The sequence below is a fragment of the Sus scrofa genome, chromosome 9 (genome assembly GCF_000003025.6).
Source record: "Sus scrofa isolate TJ Tabasco breed Duroc chromosome 9, Sscrofa11.1, whole genome shotgun sequence".
In the NCBI taxonomy this organism is placed as follows: Eukaryota; Metazoa; Chordata; class Mammalia; order Artiodactyla; family Suidae; genus Sus; species Sus scrofa.
In genome coordinates this window covers 57008302-57021787 of record NC_010451.4, presented here as the reverse complement: position 1 = coordinate 57021787, position 13486 = coordinate 57008302, and the positions used below count along the sequence as shown (strand labels likewise).

General features: G+C 42.1%; 2 protein-coding genes across 7 annotated transcripts in view; one reads left to right on the top strand and one right to left on the bottom strand.

Annotated features, from left to right (window-relative positions):
* On the bottom strand, positions 1540-5007 carry LOC102165987 (proline-rich protein 18-like). The gene is made up of 3 exons (XM_021063955.1): positions 4981-5007; positions 4255-4583; positions 1540-2578 (listed from the first exon to the last, which is right to left on the bottom strand). The coding sequence occupies exons 1-3, from the start codon at positions 5005-5007 to the stop codon at positions 2530-2532; spliced, it is 405 nt and encodes a 134-aa protein (XP_020919614.1). The 3' UTR covers positions 1540-2529.
* ZBTB44 (zinc finger and BTB domain containing 44) overlaps positions 2985-13486 on the top strand; it is a 71659-nt gene continuing 61157 nt past the window's right edge. For 3 of the 6 annotated variants that reach the window (XM_013979571.2, XM_013979570.2, XM_003130079.5), the window contains exon 1: positions 3966-4492. The gene's annotated coding sequence lies outside the window, so the exon portion shown is untranslated. Of the gene's footprint in view, positions 3204-3963; positions 4493-4566; positions 4591-13486 lie in introns of those variants that run through there. The other 3 variants (XM_003130080.5, XM_005667511.3, XM_021063162.1) reach the window with 3 other exon arrangements.

Below are 13486 nucleotides of genomic sequence, written 5' to 3'. Positions count from 1 at the left end.
AACCTCCATATGCTGCGGGAGCAGCCCAAGAAATAGCAAAAAGACAAAAAAAAAAAAAAAAAAAAGAAATGCAGGGAGCTCTAAGAATCTTATACCATGGGATCTAACACAATCTGGGGAAACAGGGGAGGAGGTTTTGAACGAATGGTGGTCAAAAAGAGAGCTAAATTTCCTTTATACGAAATGTCCAGAACCAGCAAATCTGAGAGACATAAAGTAGTTAGGTTAGTGGTCAGCTAGAGCTGAGGAGTTGGGGAGGAAGAGTAACTGCTCTTGGGGGTGATAGGAGTTCAAAAACTGACTATGGTGATAATGGCCACACAACTCTATGAATACACTAAAAAACTCTGAACTGTAACACTTCAAATGGGTGGATTGTATGCTATGTGAATTGTATCTCATAATGTTCATACATAGTATTAAAAAACAAAATTAACCTCAATAAACTTGAAGGTCTAATTCAGTTTATTCAATGATTCTTGAATCACGTTGCATCCCATCTAGTAACTGGAAGGGTGCTCTGGGGAGTTGTACGAAATGGAAGTTTTCTTAGGGAAGAAGAGTGGGGGCAGGAGATTATTAGCAAAAGAATAGAAAGGATTCTTTTTAGGCCAGGACATTTTCTTTTGCCTGGAAAAGGACAGTAAGGGTTTTTATCATGCAGATAGCTTCTTCTTCCTGGGGCGGGAGAGGGTGGGGAATCGAGAGGGTCCGTGTGACCGATTACCTCATTAGTGCTGACCAGAAAATTCCAAACTGGCTGATGAAGATTACATTCCTGGTAAAGGTCAAAACTGCAATTAGGTCAGGTATTAAATCTAGGTTTAGATTTTAAATTTGGTATCATGGGCTTCAGCAAAAGTGATGCTACTTGGGCCTGTGGTTTTCCTCTTTGTATACACACACACGCAAATACAAACACACTCACACACATATATATACACATATACACCCATATGTAGAAGAGATGTGACGATTGCGAGCAATTAGCTAAGGAATGAAATTTTTATACACAGAGGGAACAATGTATGCATTGGAGAAGAGCATGTGGCATTTTAGAAGATGTGGGGGTTGGGGGGACCCACAGCTAGCACCTTTTTGGAAAAAATACAAAGAGCTGAAGCTATGTATTGTACAGGCCCACCTTAAAGGGCAGTGAAAGCCATGGTACCAGTCTATTTTATCCTAAAAACAATAGGAAGCCATTGTATGCTATGCATGCATTGCAACCATGCAGAGAATGAAGAGAAAGGCAAATGCATTTAGGAAGCCAGGTCAGCTGTATCACGATTTTCCAGGCACAACGTACTGGTGTCTTAGATTAGGATGGTGGCCACAGGAATGGGAACATTCTGCAGGACTTGTTGATGGACTAGAACTGAGAAGTGGTAAAGTAGTGAAGCAGTGAGGCTGACTTGCACAACGGGATGGATGATGAACTGGGAATACTAGAAGAGGAACAAGTTTCAGGGTGGGGGAGCAAGACTAATTTTGTTAATATAGTTGGAAAGATCTAATAAAGGAGCAAGGGCACTTTATGCAGAAATGATTTCTCCTCTATTGGAATGAGCCAAGTCAGACTAGAGATCTTGCAGTTAAGTGTCAAGCATTCTTATTCTGAAATAAGTTATGGACTAAGTAAGTTCCCACTCAGCTATAATGCTCTAACACAAGCAAGTGGCATTTGTGCCAGAATTTGGTCCCCCAAATTTATGGCTGAAATAAAACCCTCTTTGCCTGGAATTTGAATTCCTTAGCGTCACCTACACCAGGTTAATAATTAAAGGTTCCTCATACTGTTTTACGTTTGTTTGTTTCACCTGTATGCAGGATTCTGGTTTCAGAAAATCCTCCCAGTGGTATTATTTAATCGAGTGTCAAAGAAAGGTGTATATATTCCACCAACTGAAGGGCAAGCCTCTACTAGTCCAGGAAGAAAAAAGTGGGAGGCTGCAAAAGCCACAGAAACTAACCCTACCCAAAGCCAAAACAGAGGAAAGGACTACAACAAAGTTAATCTTTGTATTTCTTCTTACACCTTATCCAAGCATCTAGCACTGTGCCCTTAGGGCCCCACAGCCATTTGGTGGTTAATTGATCTTCCAGTCCCAGGGTGGGGGTGGAGTGAGAGGCCGATAATTTTTAAGTGTAAAATGAAAATCAGAATAGTACAAAAGGGAAGGAAAGGGAGAAAAGAGAGTAAACTAAAAAAGAAAGCTGGTTTTGTTTTGTTTTGTTTTTTTGGCCAGGGCTGCTACTCTTGCCACGAAAGGAAGTTGCCACCTCAGTCCCTTGGGTAATGAGTAGTAAGGACCTGACCAGTTGTCTTTTATTGACTGTCCTACTGAATACCCTAGGAGAGGTCGACACGATTTGTTTGACTTTATTCCCATCCTGATTCTTCTCCAGGTGTTACCTGTGCACCTGCTCTAACACCAGGACTTCAGGCCTTCCTGAGACTTGCTCTGTCGCTCCTGTTTTCCGCCGAGGGTAAGCATTCCACCTTCTTTTTTTCTCCTTCTTCAAATTTCAGCACAAAATTTTCTGGGCCTCTTTCACATCGTTCCGACTTGGATCTCTGAAATGGGAATAATAAAATGATGGTGGAAATAGTGGTAAAACTTATTAGTACTACAATTGCGGTGGCCGTTAGACATACATACTGGAAAAGCAGTTGGAAACTGCAAAAGACTATAAAATTAGACGTTGTTTTTATGGCCTTTATTTTTAAAGTGGGTTTCAGTGGTTAGAAAGAGGGGGTGCTAGGGTGCTGGTCTCTCGGAAAGATTAATGCAAGACGTTACCAAGTGTTTCAAAAGAAATCTCCACTCTACTTCGGGCGGGATGTCAGCTCACCTTGCACAAAGCCCTTTGGAGAGAAGTCTTTCGGTGTAAAAGCTGGAGGCGTGGGAAAACAAAGTATGCGAACCCAGAGCGCCTGAGGCACTGCAGGCCGCACCCCCTCCACCTCTGCGCGGCCGGCGGGCTTGCCTGGAGCGCGCTTGTACCCGCAGCCCTGGCGCCCCTTCTACCCGCCGATCTCCGTCCCGGGCGCTCGCCCGCCCGCCCCGGGACGCTAAGACTTGGGGTCCAGGAATTTTACCACTTTACATGATTTTGCAGTGGACCGAGAGCTCTAGAGCGCCTCCCGGCCGTACCAGTCACTTCGGGGCGCCCCACAGTCTTCCCCGCCGGAAAGCCAGGTTAGTGGTGGTAGAGCCAAAAAAATTCAAGCTTGTGGAAGGAACGGGCATATTTTGGGGGAACGAGATGAATTCCTTCAGTCACTTCAGAACCGCACGTCCCGCCAGGTGGCCCAGGGAGGGAAGTTCTAGAAAAATCCTCGGGCACCAATATGACGCCGGGGGTGCAAAGGCCGCAGGCAACCGGGACACCGGCTGCCTGCAGCGGAAGCGGGCGTGGGAGCCAGCGGGGCTCAGCGTCCTCACCTGTCAAGGCCGCCTCTCCGCAGGCCTCAGTTTCCGTGTGCGAGAAATGGGCCCACTACCAGCTCAGCTCCCTCACCAAGAGAAAGCGCCTGGGGTGTTCCGGTTCAACCCCGCTACAGAAACCACTCGAGAAAACAGGAGTTTCTTTCGGTTTTAGTTCAAAGAAAACAAAAAAAGACAAGAAGCGTGAACCATGCCCAGAAATGTTTGTCAGGGCTAACGGGAAGGCGGCTTTGGACGGGTAGAGGAAAAGCGAATTGGCCAGGGTCTGGGCGGTGTGTATCGGTAAATCAGCACGTGTGCACAGACGCAAAGATGCACGAGCGGTGTCAAAACCCGCGGGTGTCAGGAGGCCGAGTCGCCCACAGTTCAAGCCCCGAACTGGGAGCGGCCTTTTCTGCGGCTGCGCAATACCCGTGTCTCCCCGCTCGCGCCCCGCCCCCGAGCTCGCTCCGCCCCGCCCACTTGCCCTCCCCTTCCCCAGCCCGGCCGCCCGCGCAGAGCATTGTGGGACACAAACAAAGTGCCCCCAAACAGGCTGGAGTGAGCCGAGCGGCAACAGCGGCGGCGCCGTCCCGCACGCGCGCGGCGGCGGCTCCCTCCCAACCTCCCCCTCCCCTCCCCTCACTCCCCTTCCCCTTCCCCACCCCGACCCGCCAGGAAAACGCGAGCCGTCGCCGCGCTCCCCAAACCGCTTGCCCTCGGCCAACCGCCCCCAACGGCCGCTCGCGCGGCTCGCGGGGCCCCCTCGCTCCTCCCCTCAGGCCCTCGGCGCTCTTCCCTCCCGCCGCCTCTCGCCCCCCACCTCGCAGGCACGCCGCTGCTCGGGGCCGCCATGCCCCAGCCGCAGGCCGTCCACGGGCCTAGGCGCGGCGGCCCGAGATAGGGTCCCCTCCGCCTCCCGGGGGAGGAGAGAGGCTGCGAGCCGCGCGCTCCGCCCCCTCCCCCGGGCCGCCGCCGCCGCCGCCACCTCGCCGCCACAGCCTGGAGGGGAGGAGGAGGAGGAGCAGCAGGCCTCCGGGCCCTGGCACCGCCGCCCGCAGGTAACGAAGAGGGAAGGGGAGGGCGGGGGCCGGCCCTTTTTCGCCGCGCGCGCCCGCCGAGGGCTGCCACCGTGCGTCTCCCATCTGGGCGCTGGACGGTAAGGAACCGGGAGAACCCTATCGGGTGCTCTCAATGGTATCTAATCCTTTAGGGAGGAGACTGAACCTGGGCCCTGACGTCCAGGAGAAATTGCCCCGATCTCCCAGGGCGCCCCCAGTGTGCACGCGCGTGTGCCCAGCACCCTAACCCCGAGGAGGCGGGGTGTCAGCGTCCCACCTGGTCGTGCCGGGAGCCCGAGATCCGACTGTTCCCTCCTCTCCCCTGCTTCTTTTTCTGATAGTGGGGAAAAAAAGGGCGACACTTATTTAAAAAACAAAACAAAAAAACCCACGTTTTTTTCTTCCCTACCTGAGGATGGGTCTGCTTCTAGTCATTTTCTGCTGGCCTAGCCGGAAAAGGGTTACCTGCGAGTGACATGACGAGTTACGTTAGCACTGATGAAAGGAAACTGCATGCTTGTGAGTTGTATGATGCTTAACTAGAATTTAGGATAAAGCCCAAAAATTGTGTGCTTTATTGGAACTTATAGAAATGAAGACAAAAACTTCGTTTTTTTAAGAAAACGTATAAGTAGATTATCAGTTGGTCAGGAAGAAAGTCTCTAACTTCCACTTATTTTCTTAATGTTTTATTCGGATAGAGGCTAATACCAAAAGCAGACTTCACAATTTGATAGATACGAATGGTTTGGGTAGGTAGATTTTTTTGCCTAGAGGGTCTCAGTTGGAATTACTGGATTTTAAAAAATATTATATAAATCTTCATTATGCATTTACTTACCCCCGTCACTTCGCTTTAACTGCCAATGGACTTTTAATTTTACCTAATGTATCTTTATCGTGGAATGTGGCGATAATGAAAGGAATGTTTTCCTATAGCCCTGTATTTTAGAATGATAGCATTAAATAGGCAAACCAGGTTTACTTTTTCTGTGCTACACTACTAGGCATTTTACACATGTGATCTGATTTGATTCTTAGAACAACCTAATGACTTAGACATTATTACTTGAGTTTTATAGATGAGACAGAAACTTAAGTAATTTTAAGTAACTTTGCCTTAGGCCACACAACTAGTTAGTAATAGAAGTGAAATTTGTCCCCAGATATAATTCCATTGTAGAAATGTTTTCTACTGTGCCTCTCAGTATAGGAATACTTTTAAAAAACTTAATGTGAAAAATACCAGTCTCTCGGAAATTAAGGGAAAATGTAGTGAATACTCCAATACTTAGATTCAGTGATTAGCATTTTTGTGGTATTGACCCCCCCACCTCTCTTCCCTTTCTGTGTGTCTCTCTAACTATTTGAAAGTAAATTGCAAACACCAAGACACTCCAGTATTTCCCCAAGTGTTTCCCAAAACTATGGACATTCTACTAATCCCTACATAGCATTAACACCTTTCTAAATTAACAGTCCATATGCAAATTTCCATAGTACTCCAAGGTCGTTTTGGGAAATCCCAAGCGGTATTCAGTCAAGATTCCTGAGTTGCATTTGTTAATTACCCACTTAGTTCCTTTTTGAAAAATCCTGTGTCCTCCTCTCCTTTTTTTCCTGATACTTAATTGATGAAACCGGTTGTCTTAGAGAATTCTCCCACTTACATTAGGCTTGTCTGTTTCCTGGTGGGGTCATTTAATTTATTCCTCTCTCCCTCTGAATTTCCTGTTACTGAAAGTTAGGTCTAAAGAAACCTAACTGATTAGCTTGAGGAAAACTTTCTTTGGAAAGATTATTTTATAGATGATGCGGTGTATTTCATGTTACATCATATAGGAGGTATTTAATGTCATTGCTACACTATTACGAATACTAAATGTGGCCACTTGATCAAAGTGGTGACTATCAGATCTATTAAAGTGTGGTTTGCCTGTTTATGATTTGTATGTGATTTGGGGGTAGTACTTTGACACCAAGCAAATAATCCTGTTCCTGCCTACCTTTTGCTCAGTGATTTTGAGCAGCTGTCTTGAATCAGTTGTTTTATTGGAGATGCTCTGGCAGGGAGGTTTCCTTCAGAACTAGAGGTGAACTAAAATGCCTCCTAAAAATGCAGCTAGAGCCTGTTACGATAGATTGGGCTAATAGAGTGATGATAATTGCTAACAGTTGCTGAGCCCTTTCAAAGAGGTAGTACTGTGCTAAACATTTCATGCATTATCTCATTTAAATAACCTATTAACCATTTGTTATTGCTGCTGCTATCTCACTTGGCAAGTAAACTGATACCCAGATTTCAAACTCAGGTGTCTTCAGTGTTTCACTTAACTACTTTGCTACATCTTACAAGTAAATATAATGTGTCATAAAATTGGATATATTTTAACTCAGCATGGGTCAAATTACAGGAAGTACATGATTGATGTTGGTCCTATAGAAATTCCAGTGATTGCATGCCAAGAGCCCCATGTGCTTGTCTACTACACGTGTCCTTTTTAGTTATCAGACCTTGCTTTGGAAATTGCATTTAGATACCATTTTAATAGGCATTTAAAAAGTAGAACATCAAAAATCAAGATGGATGGGAGTTTGGATGGATGTGTAATAAAACAAATATTCTAGAATGTTCGTGGTAGAATCTGGGTATGGTTTTGGGGGCATTCTCCTGTAAAAATTCTTTAAATTTTGTTGTTTCTAAAATTTTTCATAATACACCAAAGGTTTTAAATTTTGAGTAAGTCTTCCTAACTTTGTAAAGGATAAAATTCTTGTTATTGAAAATAGTCATGTATCAAAGACTATTTTTAAAAGGGGTTTCCTTCCCTAGTTAGGGGCTCCTGATTAATTTGGCTTCTTCCAACTGTAATTTTTAATATTTTTATTTATATATATTGAATATATATATATATTTATTTCCCCCCATGGTTTCCTGTTACTTTGTAGACTACTATTAGGCATATCTTTGTATAAGCTATATGGGGTATTTTTACTTTTTTTTTTTTTTTGTCTTTCTGCCTTTTCTCGAGCCGCTCCCGAGGCATATGGAGGTTCCCAGGCTAGGGGTCAAATCAGAGCTGTAGCTGCTGGCCTACACCAGAGCCACAGCAACGTGGGATCCGAGCCGCGTCTGCAGCCTACACCACAGCTCACGGCAACGCCGGATCCTTAACCCACTGAGCAAGGCCAGGGATCGAACCCGCAACCTCATGGTTCCTGGTCAGATTCATTAACCACTGCACCATGACAGGGAACTCCGGTATTTTTACTTCAAATTTAAATGGAACCACATTCGTGATTGAGACACTTCTCCATGTACTTCAGAATGATTGCTTGAAATTTTCTCTCTTAAGCTGAAAGCCACATTAGTTTTCCTTTGTTCTTTATGTCAGAAATACTTTACGCCATTTTAGACAGTGAGATCTCTGGATCTTAGTCACAGAATCTAGAATAAAATAGTGATTGTATGTGTGTCTTTAAAGATACATTACACTCCTGCTTGAAGGGCACATAGAGTGTTATGTTAATTTCTTCACTAAAATTATTATTAGTGCCAAAGGTGACCTTAGGCAGCACATTTTTACATAACTGATCCTGGAGTAAATCATTGACCTTGTGGTGTTTCACATTGATAACTCTGTCCTATAAGAGTGAAAATTGGTGGATGAAACTTTCTAGAACATCTTTTATCTCCATATTGAATGTTCTTCCATTTTAATAACTGTATAGCTTTAAAAAAAAAACTTAAGGAGTTCTTGTCGTGGCGGAAAGGAATCCGGCTAGCATCCTTGAGGATGCGGGTTCGATCCCTGGCCTCCTCCAGTGGGTTAGGGATCTGGTGTTGCTGTGGTGTAGGTCACAGACGCAGCTCAGATCTGCCATTGCCGTGGCCATGGTGTAGGCTGGCAGCTGTAGTTCCCATTGGATCCCTAGCCTGAGAACCTCCATGTGCCACAGGTATGGCCCTGAAAAGCAAAAAAGATTAAAAAAATAAAGTAAAATAAAATTACACATGTTTGATAGCTAAAGAATTTGTAATTTCAGTATTCTATATTACTGTCCTGTAGGTATTAAATGGTATATATTTTTTAATGTTGCTATTTGGTTTTGGTAGTTTTTGATGAATTCAGCATAATTACAAACATCTTGGTAGCATGTAACCGAAAACTGTAATTTCTGGAATAGGATTTTGCTGTCCTCTGGCTTGTGAAACACATTTACTTGATTTTTTAAAAAGGTTTCTCTTAGGAGTTCACAGCATGGTGCAATGGGTTAAAAATCGGGAACTGCGGTGGCTCAGGATTGCTGGGGAGATTCAGATCGGCCCCTGTTCCAGGAAAGTGGGTTAAAGAGTCCAACTTTGCTGCAGCTGTGGCTTGGATTCAATGAACTTCCATATGCCACAGGTGTGGCCATAAAATTTTTAAAAAAATTTAAAAGTTTTCTCAATTCAGATCTTTAAGTATCTGATCTTCACCTATGTTAGCTAGTAAGCATATTCAGAGCTACCCTCTATTAAATATTTTCTTTATACTCTTTGATAAAACTAGTAAATTCTTTGGTCCAAACAAAGAAAATAGAGTTTTCAGGGGCTTGGGCATACTTTGCTTCTGTTTCATTTTTCCCTTTTATTGGTGTATGTGTGTGTGTGTGTGTATGTGCTTTCTTTCACTTTTACCTTTTTCTCCTTTTTACATTTTGTATCTTGGGTTTTACTTTTTCCTTCACTCTTTGCTTTTCTTCCTTTCTGCCTTGGATCTTCCAGCATTGCTCATTTCCTTTTTTGTGGCTTTCCATTACTGTATGAGGACAGTTTCTTTTATCTTTGGTGCCTTTCACATGGCACATAAAACTATTCAAACTCTGCTTCTTCTATTTACAGGAATCACTACCTCTTTATTGTTGGCACCTGGTATTTTTCCTCCTCATTTCTTCCTACTTCAACTAGGTTCACTTAAGCTTTACTTTGAGAGGCAAACCAGTGTAGTGTTAAGGGGCACAACTCAGCATACCGCCTGGGTTCACATCTTGACTCTGATTTTTACTGATTATGTGGCTGTAGTCTGTTCCTTAGCTTCTCTTTGCTTCATTTTCCTTACTGGTTTAAGTGCAGATAAAAAATGATACCTATGTCAAACTGCTGTATGAAAATTAAATTATTTAATATGTGAAAAGTACTTAGAACAATGCCTGGTACATTTGAGTACTGTGTAAGTATTAACTTCTGATTATTAATACTTTTTTAAAATGGTTCAAAGCCATTTTTTTTTTTTTAACAGTTTCTTGAGATATACATAACTCAAAAGCTATGTAGATGATTAGGACTAGAAATTTGTGGTCTGGGTTTCAGTTAGGCCTCCAGGGCCTCCTAGCCATCCTTTTTTTTTTTTCCTCCACACTTTTTTTTTAATGTTTCATTTCCCTCAAATTCTTCTTTATCTCTTGTCAATCTAACCTCTACCTGTAACTTAAGAGAAGTAAATGTCTAAGCAATCAGACAAGAACTCCCGCTACTTCTTACCACAGACCTATAAACTTAACTGTAACTACACCTTTTCTTTCCTCTTTTTTCCTATCATTGGGTCTCATTCTGTTTAAGGCTAATTCTTTTACTCAAGCCCTGAATCCAGTTTCTTTTTACCTATCCAGGGACCTTATACTATCTGTTATCACCTGTTTTCTGTATCTTAACTTTTCCTTCTCTGAGTCTTTTCCACCAACACTTAAAACATTCTTTGTATATTTTATCACAATTTAGAAAAGCTTATCTGGGGGAAGAAGCATTCTCTAGTTTCTTCCATTCAATAAAAATACCAGTATCCTCCCTCCAGCTAACACATTTGCCCTATCTTTAAAGTCAGAGTTCTTCAGATTGACTTGTCTACACTCAAAATTTTCACTTCCTCATTTCTGTTTACTCTTTGTCTATTACAGTCTACTACCTCTCTATTATGTGCAATTTTAAGGTCATCAGTGACTTCTTATGGATAAATTGAATAGACTTTGGTCTGTATCTTATTTGACCTATATCAGCATTTGACACTGTTGGCCACTCCTACTCTACACCCTTCATTTCTGGGACAGTCTACCATCCTGGTCATTATATCTCTTTCCAAGGTTTTCCTTCTACTGCCCCCACCCTTTTTTTCCATTTCTTTTTTTCCCTTGGTCAGTCTAGCTAAAGGCTTATCAATTTTGCTTAACTCTTCACAGAACCAAGATTTGGCTTTAATTTTTTTTTCGTGATATCTACTTCTTATCTATGAATTTGAGTACTCTAGGGGTCTTGTATATTTGAAATCCAACAGTGTTTGATTTGCAACTGGCTTTGCAGTGTTCATCTTGCAACTGGCTTGTTTTACTTAGCACAATGTCCTCAAGGCTTATCAATGTCCTAGTACATGTTAGAATATCCTTAAGGCTAAATAATATTCCATCGTAGGTATATACCACATTTTGTTTATCCATTTATCTGATAGACATTTTTCAATTGTGATTAACTGCCCCTGTGAACATTTTTGTCCAAGTATATGTTCATGCCCCTACTTTGAGTTCTTTGCTGTATATACCTAGAAGTAGAATTGCTAGATCATATGTGGTAAGGGCTCCATTTCTCCACATCTTTGGAAACACTTGTTATTTATTTTTATTTTTATTTTTTTTAGGGCAGCACCTGCGGTAGATGGAGGTTCCCAGGCTAGGGGTTGAATCAGAGCTGTAGCCACTGGCCTATGCCATAGCAACACCAGATCCGAGCGGCATCTGCGACCTACATCACAGCCCATGGCAACACCACATCCTTAACCCACTGAGCGAGGCCAGGGATCAAACTGCCTCCTCATGGACGAAGATTCGTTTCCACTGAACTCCTGTTATTTTGTTTTTTATATGAACCGTCTTATTGAGTGTGAGATAGTAGAGTATGTCGTGGTAAGCCAAAGATTTTTAAACCTTTTCTAATATGTATATATATATTTAAAACTGTAAATTTTACTCTAAGCACTACTTTAGCTATTACATTCCACAGATGTTGATAATGTTGTATTTTCAATATTTCTCAGTTAAAAATACTTTCCAGTTTCCCTTGTTGATTCCTTCATCAACCTATGAACTATTTAGAAGTATTTTTTATTTAAAAATGTATGGAATTTTGTTGACTACTCATTGATTTCTAATTTTCTTTATTATGATTAGAGAACATAGTCTATGTGCATTCATGGACTTCACCTATGGCTTCAGCATACTCTTTTTTTTTTTTTTTTTTTTTGTCTTTTTGCTATTTCTTGGGCCGCCCCTGCGGCATATGGAGGTTCCCAGGCTAGGGGTCAAATCGGAGCCATTGCCACCAGCCTACGCCAGAGCCACAGCAACTCAGGATCCGAGCCCCGTCTGCAACCCACACCACAGCTCACGGCAACGCCGGATCGTCAACCCACTGAGCAAGGGCAGGGACCGAACCCGCAACCTCATGGTTCCTAGTCGGATTCGTTAACCACTGCGCCACAATGGGAACTCCGTCTTCAGCATACTCTTGTGTGCATTCATTCCTTTAAAATTTATTAATATTTGTCTAATGGCCCAGCACATGGTCTCTCTTAGTGAACATACCTTCTTGCACTTGAAAAGAATAGGTATTCTGCACTATAAATATCAATTAGGTCAAGGTGGTCTATGGTATTTTTCAGATCTTTATAGCTTGGTGTTTTTTGGTTTTGTTTTTTTGCCTGGTTCTATCAATTATTAGTAAGAAGGGTGTTAAATTTTCCATTTATTACTATGGTTTATCTTTCTCTGTAATCCTGTCAATATTTGCTTCCTAATGCTTTGAAGCATTGTTATCAGGTGCATATATACTCTTTGTTACACACCTTTGTGTTGCTGGTAATACTTTTTGTGATGAAGTCTATCTTGTCTGATATTAAAGATAGCTAACTCCTGTACTTATTGTTTGCATGGTATGTCTTGTAACATACCTCTCTTTTTATTTAAAGTAGGTTTCTTATAAAGAACATACAGTTGGGCTTGCTTTTTAAATTGCAGTCTCTGCTTTTATTAAAATTTAATGTAGTTACGTTTTACATTACTTTAAGAAGTAGACATGTATTAGTTTGCTAATGCTGCTGTAACAAAGTACCACAAACTGGATGGCTTAAAGAGAAATTTTGTTTGATTTGGAGCTTACATGGTATTGGCAGGATTGATCCCATCTAAGGGAAGGAACTTAATGAGGGAAGAAGCTATTCTTGTCCTCTCTCCTTGCTTTTGCTAGTGCTTTGGCCTGTGGCAGCATAATTTCAGTCCTAACATGGCATTCTTCTTTTGTGCATCTGTCTTTGAATTTTACTTTGTATAAGGACATCCTAATCACTTCAGTTAAATTTGATTACTTTTATAAAGAGCCTGTTTCCAAATAAGGTAACGTTCTCAGGTACTGGGGACTCAAAATATCTTTTGGGAGAACACAGTTCAAATCCCTAAGACACATGTAAGGTTGGTAACACTGCAAAGGCATGTTGGGTAAAGCCACTATACTTACGTACATATTTTAAAGCATACACAGTGGGACTAAAGTACTTGATATGACCACTTACAACGCTTAGAGAAACAAAGAGCTGTTTAAGTGCTAATTGACTAAAACTGACTGGAATTTAACTTTTTCATGTAAGGATCCAAAAGACTGAAATAAGATACGCACTTTCTTCAAGCTTTCTTTCTAGTAAAAGTGATTTGATATTAATAGCTGATATCCCTTAAGTACTGTGGTTGAGTTCTTACAAATGGTAACTGATGAGGTGGGGAGAGGGGGCTGTGATTTTGGTTTTTTCAGTCAGACCTTTCTTCAAATCCCAGTTTTATTGCTTATAGGAGTGTGGACAAGTTAATTTAATCTTCTGTTTCCTTATTTATAATTAGATCGTAAAAATCCTTTTCCCAGAATTGTGAGGCCAGAGAGAGCTATACTTGGTAGGAGTTACTCAATGTACATTAACT